Source organism: Scomber japonicus, chromosome 3, assembly GCF_027409825.1.
Source record: "Scomber japonicus isolate fScoJap1 chromosome 3, fScoJap1.pri, whole genome shotgun sequence".
Classification (NCBI taxonomy): Eukaryota; Metazoa; Chordata; class Actinopteri; order Scombriformes; family Scombridae; genus Scomber; species Scomber japonicus.
The window spans coordinates 25,228,752-25,255,114 of NC_070580.1; the positions used below are offsets into that span (position 1 = coordinate 25,228,752).

General features: G+C 40.7%; 1 protein-coding gene across 3 annotated transcripts in view; it reads left to right on the top strand.

The window, feature by feature from the left end:
• The window catches only part of LOC128356041 (thymocyte selection-associated high mobility group box protein TOX-like), a 115,124-nt gene that overhangs the window by 56,222 nt on the left and 32,539 nt on the right, over positions 1-26,363 (top strand). For all 3 annotated transcript variants that reach the window (XM_053316471.1, XM_053316470.1, XM_053316472.1), the window contains exon 3: positions 13,140-13,199. In XM_053316471.1, the coding sequence (XP_053172446.1) occupies positions 13,140-13,199 (60 nt within the window). The remainder of the gene's footprint in view (positions 1-13,139; positions 13,200-26,363) is intronic.

The following is a 26,363-nucleotide window of genomic DNA, read 5'->3' on the forward strand; positions in this document are numbered from 1 at the left end:
CCAAGCTGATTTGGAGCCTTGCATAGTCAATTATGTAGGGAGTGAGAGATAGAGTGGGGGCTCGGGCTTCCATATTTTGGTGTGATATTAATATTGCATGAGCGCTATTCTGTAGCGAATATCTAAGAGATTGCCTATTAAGGCAGCAGTAGAAGAAGAATGTGACAGACACATACACACACACACACACACACACACACACTGTACATTCATACATACAGCCAGAGAGCAGGGTTGAATCAGTCAGAATCAGGCTCAGGTTGTTATAATTAGTGTTTTCCAGATTTATTTTGGTGAGATAATAAGTGAGTGACTCATTTTCCTGTTTAATATGTCATGTTTGTTTATCTTGACATGGCTCGCACCGTACAGTGAGCATGTTTGATGTTGGCGAGAGTTGAGTGATGTTCCACTGTAATTGTGCTAAGAATGGAATATTTTAACTAACCAACTGAATAAACAAACAAAACAGAGACACAAAACAAATGCCTGCTGTAAAAAAACATAACATTGCCAAGATAACTGTAACATAGCAAAGCAAGAGAGATCTGATGACAGGCTATTTATTTTCTGCTGCTGGGTGGGTATCAATGATGCATACTGTAAGTGTCAACACTGACAGGGTGAGGAGGTCCCCAGCGATGACTGAGAGGCTCAGATTGGACACTTGATGCTTTTTGGGTGCTAAATGGTGGTGACACCGGGTGGTCAATGATGGACATCTAATTTCATGTGGACATAGATTGTCAAAAGAATCTCATTTTAAGATGTCATGAACATAACCCACATAAATATAGTATTAAAAACAATGCTCCATTAGGTTTCTTTTGTAAAAACCTGTAATATATATATATACATATATGTGTGTATATTCTCAGATATATCAATATAAAGCAAAGATATTCAAAATAATTTGTAAAATAATCAAGTTCATACTTCACACAACATTCTTCACACATGTAACACAAAAACTTCAATAGGTAATTTTGGTTAGTTTTAGATTACAATCTGTGGAGAACCATTCATTTGTAAAACAATGTGAAATAATAACATAAAGTCTTCACATAAAAATGTTATGTGTACTCTTAAAAACAATATTATATGGAATTGGCACCTAACCCTACAATGTAACTTTGGTATAAAATATGTAATTACAGTAACAAAATTCCTGTATAATTTTCCATATGAAGAATATGCTTTAAAAAACTAAAATAGGATAAAATCCTCCCATTTATGGTAGATTGTAAAATGCAAAAATGCACAGTAGCAAAAAATGCGACCACAATCATCTTTGTTTAGTAACAATATGATTTCTTTATCCTGTGACTGACAAACACTCACCATACACTAGACTTCAAGCTACAAACCTTACATGCTCTTTATAACTAAGTATTATATGATACACCCATCAAGGATTTATAATATATAGCCAGTAGTTTAGCTGCCAAATCAGATAGGTTACTTCATATCTCCTGCATCAAACATAATAATCAGCAAACTGTATTTTCCTCACAGGACTTGGACTTGCACAAATGTTGCAGAGATATTCTTTACAGTGTCTCTTGCAGTAGCATTGCCAGGCGCTGTCAAAAGCCCAGAAAGCCCAGCCTGGAGTCGACACAGCCAGTTAGTCCCAAGCTCAGAAGCATCATGCTGGGCCCGACGTTGAACAAGTGCTTGGTGACCTTACAGCAGCAGCTGGAGTTTAAAGAAGTCTTTAAAAGGCTGATTCTCCACAGTAATATCATCGTCCATGCCTCAAAGAGTCTGGATTAAGGCCCACTTTCCCTCGCTAAAATGTAACAAATGTGAAGAAAAGAAAAAAACATCACAGCCAAAGTCAATGTGCAGACACTGATGGAGGGAGGAAGAGGAGCAAAAGAGAGAGAGAGAAAGAGAGAGAGGGAGAGAGAAGGAGAGAGAGAAAGAGAGGGAGAGAGAGAGAGAGAGAGAGAGAGAGAGAGAGAGAGAGAGAGAGAGAGAGAGAGAGAGAGAGAGAGAGAGGCAAAAAAAGGGAGAAAGAAAGTGAGGGGAACTCAACATCTTAGCATCCGTCCAACCTCCCCTCCTCCCTGCCATATCAATGTAGTTGGCTTTCTCTGAAATTCAAATGGCAAGAAGGAAAAAAAGCAGATGAAAAAAAAAAGAAACCTCTGGCTTTGGAAAGGGGGAGTGGTGGTGGTGGTTGGGGGGGGTTGGGGGGGGTTGCTGAGAAAAAGACCTGCCATCTATGTATTAGTGCTCTGTAAATATTACATGAGCTCCACATTCGCTCAGTTGTTTGGCATTACTTCCACTGGATGGGTATATTATTTTAGAAACCATGCCTTGTTTATGGAGAGGCATGACCTACTTCCAGACACTCCTCTCTCTCTCTTTCTCTCTCTTTCTCTCTCTCTCTCTCTCTCTCTCTCTCTCTCTCTCTCTCTCCTCTCTCTCTCCCTGTCTCTCTCTCTCCCTGTCTCTCTCTGGTATTTTTTTTCTTTTCCACCTCTCTCTCTTTCTCTCTTTCCCTTTACCTCCCTTTCTCTCCCTCTCTCTTTCTCTCTTTCTCACTCTCTCTCCCTCTTCTTCGCTCTCAATCTGTGAAATCTCAACTGGTTGTCCCTCCTGAACAATTACAAGGCAGAGAGACCCAAATGGAGATGTTTGTAGAAAACAACATGTGTATAATTAAGGTTTAATGAGCTCTTGTCAGGGTGGAATATGCAATTAGATTGGTAATAGAAAATTCTGCCTGAATGCTAGTGGCAGAGGCTGGATGTGGAGTCAGCATGGCAGTGAATGAAAGAACAGTGAATTATTTTGAGCCCTATCGACAGAACTAGATGGTGCTGGATGCTGTATTTAGATTTAAATACATGGTGAGCTCCCAAATACAAAAGGGAGAAGGGTTTTTTTCCCCCCTGGTGGTGCAATATTGTGTGTTTTCATGCATGTTTGAAAATTACTGTACTTGTGCACACCAGGTTGGCGCCTTGGGAAAGCAGATCTGATACAGCTGAAGTTATGCTTTACTGCATTGCAGGATGAAGGAAGAGACAATAATTGTGATTTAAATGGAATTGGCCATAAATGTCAGCGCACAAACATAAAAAAGGTGAGCAGGTTTAAACAAAGTCTCCCTAAAGTTCATATTAAACTAGCATTCAGTATGCAGTGCTGCACACTCCTCGAAATGTGTTATTTTAACAGAAAATGCATCTGGATCTGATTTAAAATACACAGTGAAAAATAAATCTGATTGCTAACTGGAAGCCATGATTTATAGGGAATAACAAAATCCTGTCTTAGCATATTAAGGCTTTGTACAAACATGATTTGTTCAAAATTTCAAGTGTGTTAGGATTCAGACCAATAGGTTTTATCAATCGATAATTATAATTTTATCTGTATAGCATCTTTCAAACAAGAAATGCTGCTCAAAGTGCTTTGCATGCAGTTCTAAGTGCTTTAATGTAGCTCAGAGTGCTATTTATATCATATCTGCCATATCAATTTATAATGTTTCTGTACCATCTACAGGTAAAATAGTTCAAACTTTGCAGGATTGCTTTGGTATTTGTCTTCTAGATTTTAGCAATGGTGAAGTGTTATACAAATGTCCACACGGTGGTGCTGTCTACGACAAAAAACTCAAATTTGATTTACCCTAGCCAATGGCGGCGCTGTTGCTTTTCTGTTGTCGTTTTTTTTTAGATAGGACATGAAACATGAAACGTTAGGAAACATGAGAGACAGACCAACCCTGTGTACCTAAGAATTATGTCCATATGTATTGAAGGATGCAGAAGTTGTGGACAGTAAGGAGTGCGTGGCATGTCTGACATTTATGAAGGAGACTTGAATTCAAGTACTGTCACAGACATGCAATTAAACTTTTCAGTAACTTTAGCCACTGCCTGTCCTAGCCTAAATGGTTTAGTTATGTAACGCTAACTTTGGCTTAACCGTTATTTATTTTTCCGTAATATTGATATATCCTTAAAGTCAACTATAAATTAACATTTTAGAAACACTGGTACTGGTCATAAAAAAACTGAATTTAAGCGTTTTGCAAAATATCATCGTTAAAGACAGACAAACAAAAATGAACATAAGCATATCTATTGAATACAACCAGGCCTCATTTGCTCTTAAATTGCTGCTTGGCATCACTTTCTAGGTCTGTGCTTTTTTTTGTCCTCACTATTTTAGGGAAGAATACTTCACAAGGCCCTATGTCTTTTAAATAAGGCACTTGCGAGAGAGAGAGAAAAAAATCAGGTATCTTGCTGCTCTCTTTTTCTGCTCTCCTCCTCTTTTGTGACAGTCTCTTTCTTGACTTGGTGAAATTGTGCTTGTTGGTCTGCTGAAGAAGATCCACACACACACAAAATTGTGTTTGGCTCTTTCTGAATTACTTGACTAGTCCCTGAAAGAGAGGGCCCTTTGTTGGCTTCCTCTGGGACTGCCCTTGAAAGGCTCCTATTGTGTGGTAAGCACTATGATATAATGCAAGTGGATTTAATAGATTTAATGGAACACGCAGACATGGGTTCTCAAGCCCTCATGTGATGAGAAGCAGCCTGCTTTAGGAGATCAGAGACACATCTTAAAGAAATGAAATATGTCCATGTCACTTTCACCTAGGAGCATTTCAGGCTTTGATTGTATGTTAAATATTCCTCATTGTTTGGTCCATGTTGAAGCAAAACCTATTGTAGTTATGTCTACACTACCAACAATGTGTTTTGGTGTCTTGTATTTGAGTTCTTGTTAAAGTTCTGTATAGCTTGATTATCCATTTCTGTGTTCTACCTGAGTTGTGTTGGAAGTCAAGGTTAGGCAGAGTGGGGGTAGCTGAATGTCAACGATGTGTTAGCTGTGTTTTCATTGTGTTAACAGGAGCACAATGGTACGATTGTGTGGCCATCTGAAACCCTACACCTACGCAGAGCTTTCGGAGGTCAGAGGTGGGGGAGATGTGTGTGCCTTTAGCCCGACGAACCGTGCATTTTGAAAGACCCAGAAACCGAAGAGTAATCCATCCAGCATACCATCAAAACCATTCTGCTCCGTCGGCTCATTCACATACCAGATCTACTCATCCAGATTTCTTGTAAAATTTGCTAATTTTTCAAATATAAATGATTCTTTTTTTCCCTCTTCTCCTCATTGCTTTCTGATCTGTCTCATTATTATAAGGTGCCATTTGAGGAGTGGCCTGCCTCTTGAAACCCCTCAATGTGATGGACAAGACCATAAAGCCGAGCAATAAACCTGAGATGAATGTTATATCTTAACACTGATAGAGGCAATTAAGTCCATCATAAGCAAGAGAGGGAGCACTCTCCTCTGGGGACTCATTCACTTGCATGGTTTAACATGATCCCTAGCTAAATGCCTTATTTTATTTCTCCTCTCAGCTCATAGCTTACAGTCGAGCACAAATTGAGCTGATGTGTTTTTTTGTTTTTTTCTACACAATTTGGTCTTTCTGTCTGATCTGCCCTTTTCTGTCTGTCGTCATGTGTCTCCCTCCCTCTCTTTTTCTCTGTGTCTCCCCCTCTCTCTCTCTCTTCCCCATTTCGCCGTATTTGTCATGGTAATGTAAAAAAATCTCAGCTGCTCCAATTCATTTCTTGCTCTTTCAGTCGAGAAAGAAGGGCAATTCTGTTTCTCCTCACTAGTTTCTGTGTGTTGAGGTTTAAAGGTAATGAAGACCATATTTCATCTGCATGGAGTTATATGACTGGGCGTGGCTGAGCAGGTCTGTTATGAGAAAATAAATATTATGGAAGGTCTAACTTTGTTATCTTTATCTCGCCGGGATCAATGTGTGTATTATTGGACAGGATACATTACACAAACACGAAGGCACGCATGCAATGTGCACACATGTGAGCCAAGAATATAATGCATGCAAGCTCAAATTGTATATACACAATTTGCAAACATGCATTCACATAAGGAACACATAAAGGTGAAATACACATGCAGCAGCAGAGATATTCACACATACACACTCTCACACATACACACAAAGGCAATCCATATCTTCTTTATAGCACACCATCCCCCATGCTCACTGTGCTTTGGTTATGCCTTTATGCATGTGTGTGTGTGTGTGTGTGTGTGTGTGTGTATGCCTGCCAGCGAGTCATTGAATGCTCTAATGACCACAGTCCTGACACAGGTATTTTGACTGCTGCCTCTTTCCATCGGCACATTGACTGACACGCGATTAGTTACGCTGGGGTGAAAAACTAGGGAGGCGCATGCTGTAACCATGGAAAGAGACTAGAAGGAGGGTTAAGTCCTCCTCTCTCCATCTCTCCTGCCTCATCTTTCTTTAAATCTAAAACATACCTGTCTGCAGTTACCGGTTGTGAGACTTGGTATTCAGTGCATACAGTAAAGCACAGCTGGGCTCACAGCGACCTTATGAGAAAAAGATCTCGTGTAGATCAACGCAGGTTATAAGCGCTGTAGCACAGAATGCAAAACAAGCGTCATCGTAGGAATATGGAATTGTAACAAAACTGATCTGAAACTAGATACTTTTTAAGGATTAGTTTTGGTTCACTACATTGTTATAGTATGCACAGTAGTTTAATGACATCAATGTAGTAATACAAAATAAGCAATATTCTACTCTATACACTCAGTTGCCACTTTATAATAAGACAGCAAAAACTAGTTAGTGGTGTTGTTGAACTATATGGTCTTATACAAAGAGGTGTCTGTCATATTTGTTGCACTCCAGGTATATGAATGTGGCTAATCTATGTAGAATTACCTAACAACATGGCTCTGTTACGTTTCATGGTAAATTAACTAAGATTTTCTTGTCCGTAAAAGGTAAAAACAATGAATAGAGGTTGTTATTGTGAGTGATATTGTGAGTCAAATCTTAACAAATCCCATGAGTATGAAGACGTATTATTATGGCTCCTTCAGTACATCACAGGCGATGTTCAGGCCACTTCATCTTCCTACATACACAATACACAAAATAAAAAAATACAGATGTTCAAAACATACTCAAACACATTTTTATTTAATACAGTATGGTATATGCCTCATTATTAGTCAGTATAGTTGGGTAAATGCAAAAAAAAAAACAAAAAAAAAACATTGTATCAAGATTGATACATTAACAACCGACCCAATTGCTTTGACCAACAACAATCACTTTTTGAAAGTCATTTGATGTAGTTTTGTAGGACAGGCGTATCCATTAATGGATGAATACAATTTTTGGCAGTTTTGGATGTGTGTCCTTATGTGAAGGCTTTAGGAAGCTACATTTCTGATATGTTGTGTTCCAGTCAACAGTTGTTCTATAACCTCTATGACTGGTGCACTTCCTGCATCAAACTGACATTGGTTTGGCTTTACGCAAACACAAAGCTATTTATAGCACCTCTCCCACTTTATTTTCTCCCTCCCATTCTCTCTCTCTATCTTTCTCCCTCTCATGTATTTGCATTTCTGCTATGCAAACAAGAGTCTGGTGTCAAGTGCGTCAGTTGTACAGGCCTTACTTGTCCCTTTTCTTTCTCAAGCTTCAATCTATCTCAACATTTCCCTCCTTCATTCCCTGGCTCAACATGACTCTCCTCTCCCCCATCTCACTGGAGCTTTCCACCTCTTTCTCACCTTCACCCTCTACCTCCCCCTTTCACCCTCTCCCTCTCTCTCCCTGTCTGTGTTTTCCTTTGCTCAATTGTTTTGCTGTAGATTTGACCGCTATGATTAATGACCTCAAAGCCGCAGGAAAGCAAACAGAGAGAGACACAACAAGCTCGCCCTTCCCTTACAAACCTCCCTTTCTTTCATATGTCAACTGCTCATATGTTCACACTGAGCAAATTATGACTTCTGGAAAAAGATATACATTATATGAGTCAAATTACACCAGACCAAGATTGTATACAGTATATACACAAAATCTTGTCTGATGTCTGCTGGAAAGCTGCATGCATTCTTGATTTATTCTGTTATCATTTTTACTGTAGTTTATTTGCCATGTTATTATAAACTTACTTATCACAAATCTCTATCTTAGAGCACTGCATGCCCAATTTTTCACATTATTTCCCAATATTTCACAGCTATTGTCATCTTCCATGTGTACAAAATGTGTCAGAGCAGGGAACCCAGATGAAACTTCTTATAATAATAATAATAATACATACATTTTATTTGTATAGATAGATAGATAGATAGATAGATATTTATATGTCTTGCTCAGAGGTCAGAGGTCAGGTTCAGATGAATCACACATTGAGGAAGGCATTCAGAGTCTTGGTCAAGGATGCTTTTATAAGGTGGATTCCATTACCCAACTTTTTCTGGCACTAATATCAAATTAGTAATGTAGATCGTGTTATTCAGGTTACTATAGTAAAGTACAATGTGCACTGACTCACTCAATTCACACTCAATAGTTACTTGGGATTGAATAAAATGTTTTGGTGCACAAGGAACAAGTCAACATTTGGGTAAATACTCTTATTTGCTTTCTTGTTGAGAGTCATACAAGAAGATTGATACCACTTTCATGTTTGTGCACTAAACATGAAATCAGAGCCAGCAGGTGATTAGCGTAGCTTAGATGCAGAAGCAGGTGGGGGCGAAACGACCAGGAAACCAAGAAGTCACTGCATCTAGCCACTAAATTATTGCAGCACATAACTCCCCATAAAACCAACTTCTTGTCTATGTATGGATTAAAACTAAAAAGCTATAACATGTTCATTTGTGAGCTTTGGAGTTGCTGGTACACTGATTTCTATTTTAGCCTTCACACTTCCAGGTGCCATGCCATCCGTCTGACAGCACCTTACTGAAACCTTAATAGTTTGAAAAACTTTCCATTTGACCAAAAGCTCATTAGTCTGAAGCCACGTTATCCTGAAAACAACAAATTAATCTAACCCTAATCATTTTTATCCCAAGGGCCTACTAAAAGGCACAGATTTAAAGCATTTTGTAAATGGTGTCTTTGTGTTTCAAAGATAGTAAGATATTAGAACACCTAACCATAAATAATGGCAGTGCATGCAGTACATGTGTCCTCCCTCACCATTCAGCCCAGGGATCGACAGTTACTGAATTCCAACAATTCTAGAATTTGTACTTTCACAGCAATGCGCCTTCGGAGCAATAGGCATTTGTTTTTGGGATCATGGGCTGTTGGACTAATGGGTTTTCACACCAATGGGACATTTTTAGAACTATTGGGGCTTCAGAATAATCCCCTCCTTCCAGTCTTTATGCTAAACTGTCTGGTAGCTCAAGCTTCATATTTAGTATGTAGATGTGAGAGTGGCATTGATATTCTAGCATCTTATATAATTAAAGAATAAGAAAGTGAACAAGTGCAATACCCAAAATGTTAAACTACACCATTAACATACCTGGAGTCAGACATAAGGCTAGCAAGCTTAGGGTCAGACAAGAGATTTGTTATTCAAGGTCTGCTCTTGTATCTGTGCTGTAGCATGATTATAGTTCACTTAGCTTAACTGGCCATTCTCTGACCACAACGAGACAGGAACTAATTATTTCTACCTTTCCCTTCAATTTAGATATTGTTTGTTATTCTAACAACTCTGCCCTCAGTGACTCCTTGCCATTGTGCAGCAGAGGCACAGACTTCACTTTGCTCTTTGACATTCTGTATAATTGTTTTCTACTTATCCTGTTTTGCTCATTGAGATCTGATTCACAGGTATGAAAATAACTTATTGCAAGACACCATCATATCCAGCACAATGTGATTAGGACAGCATGTAAAATCATTTTCCAAGAGCAATAAAGAAAGTGATTTCATTTTCATTGCAGAATACAGTGATTGTTCCTCCAGCAAACTAATAGTCTATCAGACAGAAATCATTGCACTAGAAGTAACAGTTTCATTTCAGGCTGAATGATAACTTGAAAATGGAATTGGGGCTTCAAATTGAATAAATCTTTCAAGGGATTGCCTTTGTTCTGTGGTTTGTTTGGTGCTCTGACTGTGTCAAGATATCAACAAAAATACATGAGCAACTCTGTTGGAGTTGAATCTGACCATAATTTAAATGGAATATATTCAAATGTTCCAAAAAAATCCCTAAAATAATACGAACAAATGAACACCTACAATATAGTATATTTAGCTCCTGGAATCTATGGCTCATTACGCGTGGTGAAACATCGCTATAAAAAAGATTGTGGCCTATCTTTGGTCCCTGCCCACAGCTTGAGAAACATTCTTAGTGAGTTACTGTAGGCACATATCCATCCCATTGCTTGACCCTACAGTAGGAGCTGTAATTCATCTCAGCCACTACTAGCTGTCTTAAGGTGTGTTTTGTTTCCTCATAAATGGCTGGTGCCAAATAGTGTCAGACAGAGAGGCAGGAAAGGCCTCTGGGAGCATGTGTATGTGTGTGTGCTTGTTTATATGCCTGTGTGTTTCAAGCTGTGGCCTCTGGCTGTGACCCCAATGTTAATCACACTACAGCTAGAACAACCACAGGCTCTATTGCCACTACTGCTGCTACAACCCTCCTCTTCTGTCTCTATTTTGCTCATTCATAGTCTCTGTCCTCACCCTCTCTTTTCATTCCCCTCCATCACTCCATACCTACAGCATCTCTCCAACGCTGCCTCCCACTTAAACACGATCTTCACCCTCTCCTTTTCCTTTAGCTCAGGGGTACATCCTCATCTTTCTCATCCTTTAAAGCGATGGTTCAGCGTAATTTTGACCTAGCGTCATATGCACCATTACTTCTATCTAAACACCCCCTCAGCCCTTTTTTAAAATTTGGTCGCAAATTGATGGAGTTAGAGCCATCAGCCGAATTGCTTAGTACAGGCACTAATGGAACCAAAAGTGTATCTCGTAAATGACCCCACTAATAATGCCTGGATTGTTATCAAACTTCTACAGTAGTACAAATAGGGTATTTACTAAATAAATAAATTGATGCATTGGAAAGTTTGAAAGTACACCAGGAGTTTATTAAAATAACACTTACTGTGTGGTCGCGCGAGATCCTGCCCAGAGCACATCGAATGTGAAGGTGTTCTGTGTGGGATCTTGCGCGACCACACGGTATTTCAGTGATCGCACAAGATCTTGACGATGTTTACAGCTTTAGCAGTAGCAACAGAGTAAAAGCCATCAGGTAAGTGTTATTTTAATAAACTCCTGGTATACTTTCCAATGCATCAATTTATGAGTAAAGACCCTGTTTGTTCTACTGTAGAAGTTTGATAACAATCCAGGCATTATTGTTGGGGTAATTTACGAGATACACTGTTGGTTCCATTAGCGCCTGTACTATGACATTCGGCTAATGGCTCTAACTCTACTAATTTGCAACCAAATGAAAGAATAGGGCTGAGGCGGTGTTTAGATAGACGTAATGGTGCATATGACGCTAGGTCGAAATTACGCCGAACCATCGCTTTAACCTCAAACCATCACCTTTCCTCCTAAGCCTCCCCTTTTGCAGCTTTGAGCTTCTGAGCTCTGAATTAGCAGGGTTGCCTTCTCATCATTTCTCAGGCAAAGTACAAAAGCGTTAAAGGTTTTTTCTCTGCTTTTGGCATCTGTGTGGTCTCTCGATCACTAGCTGGGTGGCTGGTTGGCAGGATTGGTAAAGGGGTAGACTGGTGATTAGGGGCGGCTCTCATTGAGAGGTATCGAAGTATCCTTGATACGGAAGATACTGAATCGCAAATTTATCCTGAGGGCTGTGCCATTGGTGTGAGAGTGTGTGTTAGTAACTACTCCTGATGAGCAGGTTGGTACCTTGCATGGCAGCCTCTGCCATCAGTGTATGAATGTGCGTATGAATGGGTGAATGTTGGCATGTAGTGTAAAGCGCTTTCAGTGGTCGAATGACGAGAAAGGCGCTATACAAATTCAGTCCTATTACCATTTACCATTGGTCATCCATGTTAGTGATTGGTAATAAGGACTGGCTTAGTGGGAAACAGCTTCTGTGTCTGATTGGCTAGCTCTCATTTGGCAGATTGAGGGCAAATTTGCTTTGTTTAGTCCTTTTGAATGTGATTTATTTAGGCAGGTCTGAACACAGCAATCATACTTGATGGACCAAAACAACTGAAACAAGACCGTTTTAAGGTAGCGGTCTTAGTACAGTCTGAAGCTAATTCTAGTTAGTTGGAGTTGAGAACATTATCCAATCTCAATCAAACTACAAGGCATCCTCTGCAAGGTTGTGCTAAACAGCTCCTGTAGCCATGTGCACTTTGCGTGTTGGGATGTGGATGGCTGAAATCAACAGGTACTAGCAGTTGGCTGAAGAATGAATCAAGGTCCAACCTGGACTATGGCAGTGAAGTATGTTTCATTTGGCCAGAGGACCATCTTCAGGACATTCCTGTGTTTAAGTTCTTGCTCCCACCCTGATCACTACTAACCAATTAGTGGAGTGAATATTCTCACAGGGCTGTTTAGTAAGGCATTTTGGTTTGTCGATCAGTGATTTGGACCAAGGCAAACAAACTATAGGTTTGAAAACACAGTAAAAGAGTTGGAAAACCCACTCTATAGTATGAAAGATGTCAATCAGAGCAAGGAGCATGAGCCTCCAGCTTTTCAAAAATTATCAATTTAACTGAAATCATCTTGAACACTTGTCTGTGAGCCTGACCCGAAGTAATCACAGAAATAGTCCTATATCTGTTGAGTGAATATCATTGCTGATCAATCTGGATTGTTACCAGCCAACTTGCTGGCCGACTAACTAGATGGCCGTCGGTGTGAGTGTTGTGTTGTCAGTGTTGTGATTATCACTCTGTTATGCCTTTGTCGCCTTGTGACACCCGAGGAATCACAGCACTTAGGTGTGTGCACACTTACACACACAATCTCAGGCTGTAGGCAAGCTGAGACGAAGAGTGTGAGTTACACAAGCTTTGACAGGGCCTAATTATACATGTCTCTAATGAACTATAATTACTGACATCCACCAGAGCATTGAGGTCTATAAGCCGAGGACTCACAGTCATTAGGCTGCTGTGTTACACTGTTTCTGTATCTCCACTGACTGACTGAAAATCTGTTCCCGTTGGGATTTGTCTGTCTCTAATTGTTTTCTCCCTTTTTCTCTCTCTCTCTAATACAGTTTGATGGTGACAACATGTACATGAATGAAAACAACCATGACTTTCTCCCACCAAACCAGGTGAGTTGAAATTACCCATAATGGAATACCTGCTACTCTGTTTTCGTCTTATATCATATAGTCCCAATGTTTGCTGCCTGACCTGTTGCAAAACCATCTTTCATCCTCAATTGCTCCTACTTGACATGTTTTACACTCACAGATATAGCATCTGTTGAATTTACGAAGATACAGAATTAGTGGTCACATCATGGAATAAACATTAGCCATGAAGCTGTCTATCAGTGAGACTGTAGAACCTGGTCTCTGAACAGTGGTGGACAGTAACGAAGTACAAGTAATTCGTTACTGTACTTAAGTAACTTTTTAGCGGATCTGTACTTTACTTGAGTATCATTGTTTTGTGAGACTTTATACTTTGACTCAACTACATTTGGAAGAGGAAAATCTTACTTTTTACTCAACTACTTTCCAAAAACCTGTCGTTCCTTTCAATGTTCCTTTCCACAACATGCATGCATGACCAGCTGCTGTGACAGGTCCAAATGAACGTGCACCGCAAGTGTACCAATCAGAACACATCGTGTGTCGAGCAGTTTTGGCCCAGCCCCCTACCTGGCTACTTGTCCCAACTTGCCTTCTCCTCCATCCATATCTCTATTAGCATTCATTTGACAAAGTTTCGCTGTCCAGTAGCCTGCCCTGCCAACACATGGAAGTTAAAGAAATATGTGTCTAGTGTGGTTTTCCCCCTCCCTATTAATTCCTAATCAGGTGATTTCCATTTAGTATGATGTGCTTATGATAATTTCAAAAGATATCAATACCAGATATCACAAATGGAAAACATTTTGTTTTCAGGGTGGTGTTAGTGGGCTTTTTAACCTTAAATGACTTGATTGAGTGTATAAAGGACATACCAAGACATTGGAACTACATTACACCAAATTACTTTTACTTTTGATACTTAAGTACATTTGAAGCCAAGTACTTTTATACTTTTACTCAAGTCGACATTTAAAGGGAGCACTTTCACTTTTACTGGAGTAATATTTTACACTAGGTATCTCAACTTCTACTCAAGTACGTGGTCTGTGTACTTCGTCCACCACTGTCTCTGAATACAGTCAAGTGTTAGCAGCTTCCTGTTCAAAGTAACATTACCATTTATGTCTTTTATATAATGAACCTGAAGTAGATTATATATCTGCTACCGATGAGGAAAGCAGAGCACCTAAACCACTAAATATCCAAATTCCTCACAGAAAGGGCTGGTACCTTCTTTCTGTGAGGCAGTGGTGTCAATCATTAAGATAACTCTGCCATCATAAAATTCAAATTCACTGTATTCCAATTATACAATCATCCTCTGTGCACATATTTTCACTTTGATAGAAGTCAAGCAGAAAACGCTGCTTCACTCTGAGTAAGTTTTTTGCTTCATTGCAGTGGATTTATTAAGGTACAATGGGGGGGGAGTCAGAGCTCTTCTACAGAGCATGGCAACCATGCCAGATACACTGTAGCACAGCTGGTCATGAACAACTGGGAGACCATATGGTTGTGTTTGGACAGGGGGATTTGTGGAGTTTGGGAATAAGCCCATCTGACATACACAGGGGAACAGGGAATTTGTCCCTGTCAATTGCAATTATTAGAACCGACCCGTAGGCTACAGTAGTTTCTGTGTTTCTGTTGTATTTTGCTATTTTGCTTAATTTCTTAATGCTCTGGTTTGTTAAAGTATGGCTCAGGGCCCAGAACAAGACACAGAGCTGCTCATGTTGATTCTTGTACATGATTTGTAAAGTTGATTTAGATAACTCTGACAACAAATATGTCTGCTGCAAATTTCCCATGCCGATACTTGGCTCTCTAAGAAATCTTAAGAACCGCTGCTTTAATGGCCCATTTGGATTCAACACGTGTTAGTTTACTTTAGTGTTGATTGACTGATTACAAGTCACGCTAATGTGCACAGTGTGTTTTTGCTGAATTACTGAGAGGCTGATAAAACATTGCAAATGTGGCATAGAAGATAGAAAGAGAGGGAGGGGAGAGAGAGAGAGGTGGGGATCAAGGAAGCAAGAGAGAAAGAGACAGAGAGGGAAATAGCGTGAAAGACGGTGATGGGATGAGAGACGATTTTGCTTTGCTCTGTGTTATACTTTGTTTACTCAAGATCCCCTCATATTTGACATGTGCCTTGCTCTATTCTCCGCTTCACCAAGTTTAGCCTCTCCTTCCGTCTGACAGCTAGAGTCAGGGAGGGCCTTAGGGGTGGACACACTCTCCTGCAACAAAACACAGAAATGGAAAAAAAAAAGAAAAATCACTGATTTGGACCTCCTTAGTTGTACCCCACTACAATACTACATTTTAACTCTAATCATTTTGAATATGCAATACAGTCACACTGAAAGAGTGACAAAGTATACTTAAGATAATGCTTGATTTATGAGTGTGGTGTTGACTCACCACTATCCCAAAATCCACAAAGCAGTGGAAATGTGAACACACAGTTAGACATTTTAGGAAATATCCCTTGTTTTCCTGCCAAAATGTAGATGAAAAGGTTAAAACCACTCTCATGTCTGTACAGTAAATATTAACCAGCAGTGACTCAAGGACGTCACACCACCCAGCTGCTATTCCTAAATAAATAGTTACAAAACGTAGCTCCAAACCACAAGTTGTCACTTTCATATTTCTGTTTGTGTATGAATCAAACAAACATTATATGATGTTTTAATTTGGGATTTTAACAGGTGCTGGTAGCCATATTTGGAGAGAGCCAGACTAGCTTTTCACCCCTGCTTTCAATCTTTATGCTGCTAAGCTAATTGGGTGCTAGCTGTAGCTCCATGCCTACAGCACAGACATGAGGGTGATGTTGATTTTCTCATCTAACCCTCAGGAAGAGAGTGAACAAGCACATTACCCCAAATGTCAATATATTCATATTCCTATTAAATCTTTGGGGGAAAAAACAACATTTAAATTGTAAATTTGAATAGGCATTTTGGTTGGCATCTGTCGGTACACATGTTGCATCACATATTATTAAAATTAATCACTAACTATTTTGATAATTGATAAGTCATTTAGAGGCATTTTTAAATCAAACACAATAAGAATGATCTGATTCCAGCTTCTCAAACGTGAATACTTTTTAGTTGCTTTAGTGCTCTGATTTTAGGATGCACCTTGGTCTAAGGGGGACCGTCATGGACATTTCTCACTATCCTTATACATTTTAAAGACCAAACAACTAATCAATCAGTCAAGTAAATAATCAACAGATTAATCAACAATGAAAAAAATCTTTAATTTTCAGCCCTATTACTACAAATCAATAAATTGACTTGTGGGGAAAGTTTCTGAGGGATGAGGTAGCTGTGCGGATAATTATTTATTCTTCAAGAAACGTGGTGTACAGTACATACAGTAGCTGTATTGTTCTCAGTACAGTCCAGCTTCAACAAAAACAAATCATACTGCCTAAAGCTCACTTTTCTCTGCTTGCTGCTTTATTATCTTACTTTACTTCTCTATTCTCTCTGACTCCCCCTCTGTTTCTCTTTTTCTCTCTTACCCCCCATTGCATTTAAATGCATTTGGGTCAGCGGCTCCGCCTACAAACTGTGTGAAAGTGTGCATCTCCGTGCTTTGCTCTCTTCCACTTCAGTTTCTCTGTGTAATCTCTCCTTTTAATCTGGATCACCTATATAATACATTCTCTATACAGGTACATTCATATAGTACCTACTCCTGTTGAGTAAATCTGGTCAAGTAACCATAGGAAATAGTGAGATGCTTAGATCAGTATGTTCTCGTGATGAGTCACAAAGAAACGGGGTCAGTGCCATTGTCATATCGATGTTCCCATGAGCATCGCAGTCTGACCCTGCTCAGTTCTCTGTAGTGTTCCTTCCAGTCTCTCTCTCCCCCCCAGCAGAGTGACAAAGTGTTAGTGATTCCATGACAAGGTCACAGACCTTGGTCTTGGCACCAACAAGATCTTTGTCTGCCCCTGTGGCCACTGACCACTGTAGTGGCAGCAGTGCAGAAAAGAGTAAGCAACGACGAGAAGCCTTGGCTTGTTCTGTTTTCTTCACAGAGTTTTAATCTGATTTTTCAAGCAGACAGAAACGAGACATACAAACATGAAATCTCCACAGTGGACAGTGGAATAACTATGTAGAGAGCCTTTTGTTTTATTATAAAGGTCTTAGTAGACCTTTACCTGAAGCAGAATTTGCTAATACTTAACAGAAGAGTACGGAGCGATGTGATCAAAGATAATGCACTGAGGAGATGCCTTCTCATAGCTTTGCCGCAAAGTGAAAGAAACAGTATACTTCATCAGCACTTTACCTTGACAATGCTTTGCTTTGATGTCTTTCTCCCTGACTTATGAATTCATTTAGCAGAACTGCTGTTTGAGAGAAATATGTCACAGAAAAAAAGAACACAAGGAGCAAAAGGAGGGGAGGAGGGGGAGAAGAGAGATGGAGAAACTGCACAGGGGAATAATTCGGCTAATGGAGTGACTGTTTGGATATTCAGCAGAAGTAGGAACAGAGATTATGATCTTGCAATTAGCGTAACAAGGTTTTATTGATTGGCTGCCGCTGTAGCGTCTTTGCTGCCAAAACGCTGCATGTGGTTTTAACATGCACAGTGTGTGTGTGTAGCCCAGCCAGTCACACTAGTCCTACTACTACCAGAGCAGAATCCAGCTCTGTGTTACCATCGAGCTGTGGCCATTCCCTCAGCATCAAAGCTGAAATATTATGGATTGCCGAGTTGAAAGGGTCTGTTTGAATGCCTGATGATAAAGTGGACTGCATTTGCATTTTCCGCTCACTTTTAAGTTAATGCATCGCCCTCCTTCCCCTTTGATTAAAATGCAGGTATGAAAAGGCAGCTTCTGGTAACGAATGATTTAAAAGTTTTACATGTTGGGGGTTCAAATTATGTTTTAACGGTTTGATGCTCAGTTATTATGTTGTAAGTCATTTCTGGCAAGGATTATGCCAGCCCCTTGGGTTTTGTAATTCTAATTAGGGAGGTGTTTGAGTGCCAACAGCAGATCTGTGAGACACACAGAGAAGCAAAGACAGATCACTGATCGACAGGAAGTTTTTTTTCATGGCATCAAACAGATGTGATTAGGATAAAACTTATGAAACACAGTGACACTGACAGACTGAGCTCATAGAGTCCTTGATGTTGTTTTTGCTTTTCTTAAATGTTTTTAATAGCTAGATTTAGTAGTGTAAAAGCTCATGTTAACAGATTTGAACAGATATGATGTCGGTCACACAGTTTCAGTGCCTAAACTTGTAGAAACTCAGCACTGATAATAATGATTAAATCCTCTACAGTTCCCCCGTGTCTCTCATCTTTCCCTCATATGTTTCTGATAAACCATTGTAGAACACGATCCCATAGTCTTTTATGTCCAACCTTTGACAAATCTATCACGTCGTCCCTCTGTGCTCTGAATTAAAGGCCCATTCCACCTTTCCAGTTTAGATGAGTAATTCTCTTGTTTGGCAGCAGCCCAGAGCCAAGCCGGCCCGTCTGGAACCTCGGCACAGCCTGATTGGTCAGGTTCAGTCGTGTGTGACTGACAGGAAGCCTGCTGATTGGGGGAGACGGTATCTTTGGATCGTTGCACTGATTAAAGCTTCTCGGCTGCGTTTTGTAAACTCCCGCCGTTCGGGGTCCCCGCACCAGCGCCCCTGCCCTGCTGGTCTGAATTACAGCTCAGCCGCATTAGCCTGATTTACAGCTTCCTCCCGCTGTTTAGATTGGAGCTGGGGACCAGAGTGGCAGGCTCCTCCTCCCCTACACTGCCACCTGCCCCCTCCCTCCCCCACCTCTTCCCATTGATTCTCCCATTTTCCGCCTCACCTTCTACTCGTCACCCCAATCCTCTCAATCCCTTGTTCCTCCCTCGTTTTTGCCACCTCACCTGGTTTACCACATTTACACATGCCCCCAGCTTTTTACTTGCCACTAGTTCTTTTGCTGTTCCTCGCATACCTCATTCCTCTCTCTACCTTTAATTTCCTTTTCTGCCTTCTCTCCACCTCCCTCCCTCCCTCCCATGTCCCCTCCACTTTTCTTTATACCTCCTTTTCTCAAATGTCCCTCTGACCCCTGACAACATCCCTTTACCTTTCCCATATAGCTCTCTCTCTCTCTCTCTCTCTCTCTCTCTCTCTCTCTCTCTCTCTCTCTCTCTCTCTCTCTCTCTCTCTCTCTCTCTCTCTCTCTCTCTCTCTCTCTCTCTCTCTCTCTCTCTCTCTCTCTCTCTCTCTCTCTCTCTCTCTCTCTCTCTCTCTCTCTCTCTCTCTCTCTCTCTCTCTCTCTCTCTCTCTCTCTCTCTCTCCCTCTCTACATCTTTTGTGAAAATGAAAACAAAGAGCAGCCTGCCAAAATATTTCTATAGCCGTTCGCTGACGAAGCAGGGAGCGGAGACAAAGCAAAAAGATGTGCAGGCATATTTGTTGCAGCAGCAGAGAGATGGAAAGCTCTCTCCCCATGGCCTTTTTACAGTCATTTGGAACCCCCCCACCACCACCTCACCCTCCTCAGTCTCTCGTGCTCCATTTAAAAGCTCCGTGTTTGAAATACTGCATGGCACCACATATAAATGCACAGCTGTATATTTGTGTAAGGCCCTCACTTTGCCAAGCTGTCCATCCCCCTGTTGCCCCAGGTGATCAGATGAAACTAATGGCAACCTTAATGTGTTTGTGTAGGCCTTTCACCCCATTGGATAAAATGATGAGAGACCAAACACTCACTCTTGTGCTAGATCAAATGCCAGAGTATTATAAAAGGCATGAAATGGCCTGTGTCTGTTTAGCGTTTTCATAACCACAGAGATATTTTATCTCTTTTAAAAATAAAATGAACAAAGTTTGCCTTGAACTGATTTCCCCCTCATGGCTGGGAAGACAAATTATGGGTTATTAGAGAGGAAAACCTTCCATTGAACTAAGATTCATTAGCAAATATACTCGTTTAATTATTGATGAAGTATCTTTAAGGTATTAAAAAAAGCCCTGAGCTGACATCGATCCATGTTGACTTCTTTCCTTTGCTCATAGAAAGTTGAAATAAAGTATAATTTTCTTTTTAAACAGGTTAAGTGGCACACATAAAAGAAAGCCTGGGGCTAACAGCTTTTATATTATATTCATATGTTTATGTGTTTGTTTTAACCTGCAAGGAGTGAAACGAGGGTGGAGTTAACCATCTAAGACAATACTGTGAGAAACTGAAAATGGAGACAATCACAGGAAATTGCTTGAAAATGGATTAATTGCACTTCCCTGTACCTGGATTATTCTAATACAGTAAACCCTGTTCAGCTGCTGTTTGTCGCTGAATTAAGAGTAATAGTCAAATAGCCAAGCTAGCAGCTCGGTGAGGCTTCTAACCTCAGCACGCCAACATGCTGATGTGTATCTCACTATCTTAGTGGAGTGTGTTAGCATTTTAACGTTTTTAGCTCTAAACTCAAAGTTCATTTTTTCTTTTTATTATTATAGTTTGGTTATAAACCAAAGTATTGGACAATTTAAAATGAAGATGGGATGATAGCACTGATTGAACATTAAGGGATATTGAAGTTATTGATATTCATTAAAAAGTTGTCTCAACAATTCACTGATAAAATTTCAACCTCATCATCTTGAAACCATATATGTCTGTACAAATGTGTATGACATCTATGTATTCGTTTTTTTAACTTGGATCAAAGTGGTAGACAGACCCCAAGATGCATTTTGCAAGTGTGGTTAAAAACAACAAATATGACATGGCACAAATGCTCTGACCTATGAAGCTATACCTGTATGGATTTCATTCTGTCATCTCAGTTGTGTATGCAGCAATGATGAAGGCCTGGTTCTGATGCATTGAGTATGAGTTTCAGTGTGGAGCTCTAGTGAGAGACAGGGAGGTTCATTGACACTGGAGAGCTGTCTCCTCCACTCCCCTCCACTCCCCACCAGCCTCTTATTAACAATGGCACCAAGAGTACGAGGGTCCAGATGTTAGTCTCCTGCTCCCACCAGCTGTGCCAGCCTCTGATACACAGCCTCATTGACTGTGAACCAGGGAGGAGAGACACTTAAGAACACACTGACACCACACACAGACACACACGCACACATGGAGACGGCAGTTCCTGACAGTAGGTTTTTATTAAAAATTAAAAATAAATCAAGGATACCTATGAAATGTTGGAGCTATTACACTCTATGCAGGCAGAAATGCACGTAGACAGACATTTATCACACCGATTAAATGACACACTCACGGGAGCACAAACACACACTCACCAAGCCACATGCACTTTACACCCCCCCTTCTCCTTGTGTAAAGCAGTTATTTGTGGGTGACAGGATCCTAACAATTCTCAGAATAATGCACGTTTGTTTGGATGACTGCGCCATCAGCGCTCCCTTTGTTATTTTCAACATTGTTAGAGTCAGTCAGTACAGATCCACCAACCCTTTATTGTGCTGTTTTTTGTCCATTTACTTGTTCTTATAACAATAATTAGTTTTGTCATTCAGACACAGTAGCACCATTGTTCACATGCTAATAATGATTTTGACAGTGAGCGCAGAAAAGTAGATAACTGAAGAGTCATTAAAAATGTAAAAACAGTTGACTTGCTGCTGTTTTTTTTTTTTTGGCCTTGTCTGCTCTCTGGGCAGTTTCTGTGTGGTCATAACTCAGCAATAGCGGTGGCGGTTGTTAAGCCGTGCAGAACAGACAGTGGTGTGCCAATGAGCAAAGTTAAAAAGGCTTCCCAGGAGACATGGTCGCTCCGAACATGATGAGACACAGGGGACTCTAGAAATAATACTGTATGTCTGCCAGTGTAACATTGTAATCCTAAATTCACCCTGTCAGGCAATAAGTTTGATTATGGTCCTCATTTGAAATGTTGGATTCAACCCTTTCCCCTCCCCCCTTTCTTTCCTGCTCCCCCTGCCTCTCCTCTCCTCCACCCACCCCTGTCCCCCTCTCTCCACTGTCCCCTCTCTTCCCCCATCACCTCACCCACAGTAGTATCAACATCGGCATCCCAATCACTCTGGATGACTATAGGGAAACCTGAGCTATCATGGTTTGTTTTCCGACCGCATTAGTGGAGATCATAGTTGAGTTTTCACTGACACTTGACGGCATCTGCATATCATTACTAGCGCCAGGGTCCTGAACTCTTTCTATGCGTACAATGCACCAGCAGACAACTGCAATACATTTTAATGTATCAAACAATAGCAAAACTAGAACCTGTTATTTTTTCCATTGAAGAGTAATAACTTTTTTTTATTAATATAGATATTTAGATATTTGGATGTTGTTTGGAATCCAGTTGAATAGTCTGCCGTAATGGTGTGGTTGCTAAGGTCGACAGTACTTCTTTGTTAGTCTCCAATCATGCCAAAATGAAGTTATTAGATGGTGTGGAAAAAAACAGAGATAGAGAGAGAAAGAGAAGAATAATAGGGAAAGGGTCAGTGACATATTTTCAGTGAATAAAATTGATAAAGAAAGAGGAAAATAAAGGAGGGGAAAAGTAACATATTTGACAGAGAGTGTAGCTGATGTCTGGGCACTTGCATCAGAGTAGAATGAAAGCGTGTGAGAGACAGACAGAACAGAGGTACAAGGGAGGTTGTGTTTATTATTTGATAAAGCCTCCCTTATAACCTCAGCATGTTGTGCAATAGCTCTGGCTCTCCTTCAACTCTGCGGTGTGCCACTTCAAATTAGTCGCTTGTGGAGAGGGCCTGCCCCGTCTTTGCAAAATGCATTAGTACGCCACTCAGAGCCTCATACAGCCTAGGGTTAAACACAAATTATATCATTTCTGTCATCCAATCAAATCACACTGACCCCTTGACCCACAAGATGAGTCAAATGCATAATGAAATATGACATGGCACAAAAGCTCTGATTTTAATCTGCTCTGACACGCGATCAGATGAGGATGACCCCCTGACCTTGACTGACAAGTGAGACGAGCACTGGGAACAGGATACACAGGGGAGAAGAAGGGAAGGAAACATAAAAGAAAAAAGGAGGGAAAGATATGCAATTAGAATGGCTGGTTTTAGTCAACGGGAGGCTAGTTAGTAATCAAGTCAAGTATTTGGGTGAATGGGGCCATCTGCATCTTTGGACTTTGGACAGTTGGTGCCCCTTTAATTATTCTCACCGTTCCCTCCATATTTTCCCTCCTATAATAATAGATAAAAAGCATTTTTGTCACAGAGCAGCATCACTTTTTTCTCACATGGTGCTGGGGAGATAGTAGGTGACTTTATTTTCTAGATTGCTCTGTATTTGGTACAGAGCTGTGGCGCACTCCCCTCCCCTTCCCTTTCTCCCCTACCCATCTCACCCCCTTACTGCCTCCCAATTACATTCTCTCCCACCTTCTTCTCTTCCCTCCCTCCCATTCATTCACCGGACGGAAACTGAGTACACAGTAGTTTAGCATCCCCATTCCCACCGCCCCTTTCATGATTTCCAAACAGTAACATAGTGACAGATAAATAATGCAGCCTGGCTGTTTTAGAGACAGATGAGATGACAGAGGGGTAGGTAGGGGGGCAGAGGGTGGAGGGGGTGAGTGGTGTTTAGGGTCCTGAGGATGTGGAGCAGGGACCAGAACAGTTTGGGCTCTGCGAAAGACAGGCCAGGCCAGCCAAGAGAGGAAGAGGAGAGTGGAGGTGTAGGGTGGCTGTAACTGGATCTTTGGCCCTCTCCCCCTCCCTCGCTATGGGCTCTGCAAGAGAAGGCTTTGTGGTGTCTTGATAGCCCCTGACATGATATTGTAGCAGAAGAACAGCTATGGCTTTAATTAAGCCTGAGTTGACTGAGAGAGATGGACAGATAAATAGAGAGATTCGTAAAGAGGAAGCGGACAGAGAAAGCCCAATAAACCGAAATAGCAGAGCAGTTCATGTCGGTCAGATTAAGTGTTTGAAAGTAAGTGATCTTTGTAGTCTGACAACCGCTATTTGCCTCTGCTGTGTTACAAGAGCCCTCCATACACAAGTAAACAGAATCATTCATAAATATATAGTATAATCTTCCTTTGGGAGAGCAATGGCAGAGTGACTGAAAATAGATGATGCTCTCAAATTCCTCCCAAAGATAAATCAGCCGTTTTCTTTGCAAACCGGACTGCGTGGAAAGAAGAGATAACGGGGTCTGACTTTGTCTCTGTGTGCAGAGCGCTGCACGGCGGATACGAGAAGGTGTCGGAACGAGAGTGTCGGAGGTGATGGAAGTGGTAGTGTGCAGGGGATTTTAAGCATAAATCACCACTGTGACAAAGCTCTCCAATAGGCAGATAAGTGCACATTAGTGGTAAGGCAGATCTGTCATCGTCTGTCTCCTAGCTGTCGGTCCCACCCTCTCTCCGAAACAAACGCTGACTTTGGAGGACTCCAAACTCTCCATCTGTGTGGCACGCAGGCAACCAGCCTGAATATACTTATGCACTTAGGCTTTCATTCTGTAACTTGATGGCAGGCTAGATTTTATTTCAAGAGGAAATGTGTGGGACACCTGTCAAATAATGCCCCATTATGAGTAATATTAAACACATTATGCCAAGATCCTGTACCGTAATGCTTTGAGTATACCAAAAGGCCTGCAGCCCTTTTCTGTATGGATGATATTTAGAGTGGATCATTTTACAGAATTAATATACAGCTTAATAGTAATTGGGTTATGTCCTAAATCGTGATTTCTACAGGCATCATAAAAATAATCTAATAAGAAAAAGAATGTACAGATAATGAGCCATTAGCCACAGTCAATATCATCTCCAGAAGGCCTTGAATACTCAGGCAATGTTACAGAGGGAGGGAGAGATCTGTGCCAAATAAAAGACAAGCTGGAAAGCTCCCCAATCAATGTTATTTTCTCTCTCAGTCCCAGACCAACTGTCTATTCATCTGTTTCTTTCAAATGAAAGGTGTGCTGGTATGTAACACTTACAGTCGAAAGATCTGTCTCTTAATTAAAATGTTACAGATTGTGTTTCGCTCACAGTGCCGACTGAGCATACTGCCTATTGGAAATAATGTTCCCTATAGTGTGTGGTATTGATCAGAAGGGAAAATAAAGGATGTTTCAGTGAGAAAATAGAATCTGTGTTATATGCAGCTTTTGGTGCGGCCCTGACTATTGAAAGTAAACCGATGACCAGTGTGTGTGTGTGTGTGTGTGTGTGTGTGTGTTGGGGGGGGGGGGGTGTTTGAAAAGCCAATTCCATACTAGGACACATGCTGGTCTATACAATCCATCAAATACATTGCCTTTGTTTGGATTTTACTTTTAAAGGAGAAGGGAGTATATATTAGCCAGAGTGTACATGTGGTTCTGTACATGCAATCTCATTCTGAATAGAGGCATATGAATAATGTATCTTGCCACAATCCAACTGGGAACGTCCTTGGTATTTACATTTTATCATCAAGGGCACTGGATGAGCCTTCACAGCAATCTAACACATGACACATCCTCAGTCCTCATCCCCTCGTACAATCAAAAGCAACGGAAAATGTTTCCGTTGCGTAGGTATATATTTACACGCTGAGAAAACAAAAGGTTGATGAACACTGATGACTAAGCACGGCCGTCTTTAGATTGCACTGTGGTCACCCCCAGTCAGAGAGAGAAAGACGCAAAGTGAAAGATGACGGCGATGCGAAGGCTCAGAGGGACACGCACGGGGACGGGGGACTCACTTCACACAATGGCCCCGGTGTTTACAGCAGACAATTTAGTTTCCTTCCAACAATTATGAGGGAAATTGAATCTCAGGAAATGTTCGTTTTCTTGTCCATTAGACCAAACAATAACACTATCCCCAAAGGTTTACAAAAACATCTGTCTTCAAAGGACACTCCAGAAAATTAATATCAACCGGCTTACAGGTTATGTCAGGACAAAGTAAATCAAATTGAGGTAATCACAGTTCTTTTTCTCCTCTTTTTTTTCATTTGGTGTAACATGTAGGAAGATGAAAGTGTGCGTTTAAATGCTGAGTCTCTGTGTCTGCATTCTTGCTTCATAATAAAACATTGCAAACATCCCTTTTTTGTGGTCAAATTAAAAATGGGTGTTTCACTGTTTAATGTATTGTAACTTAATGATATTCCT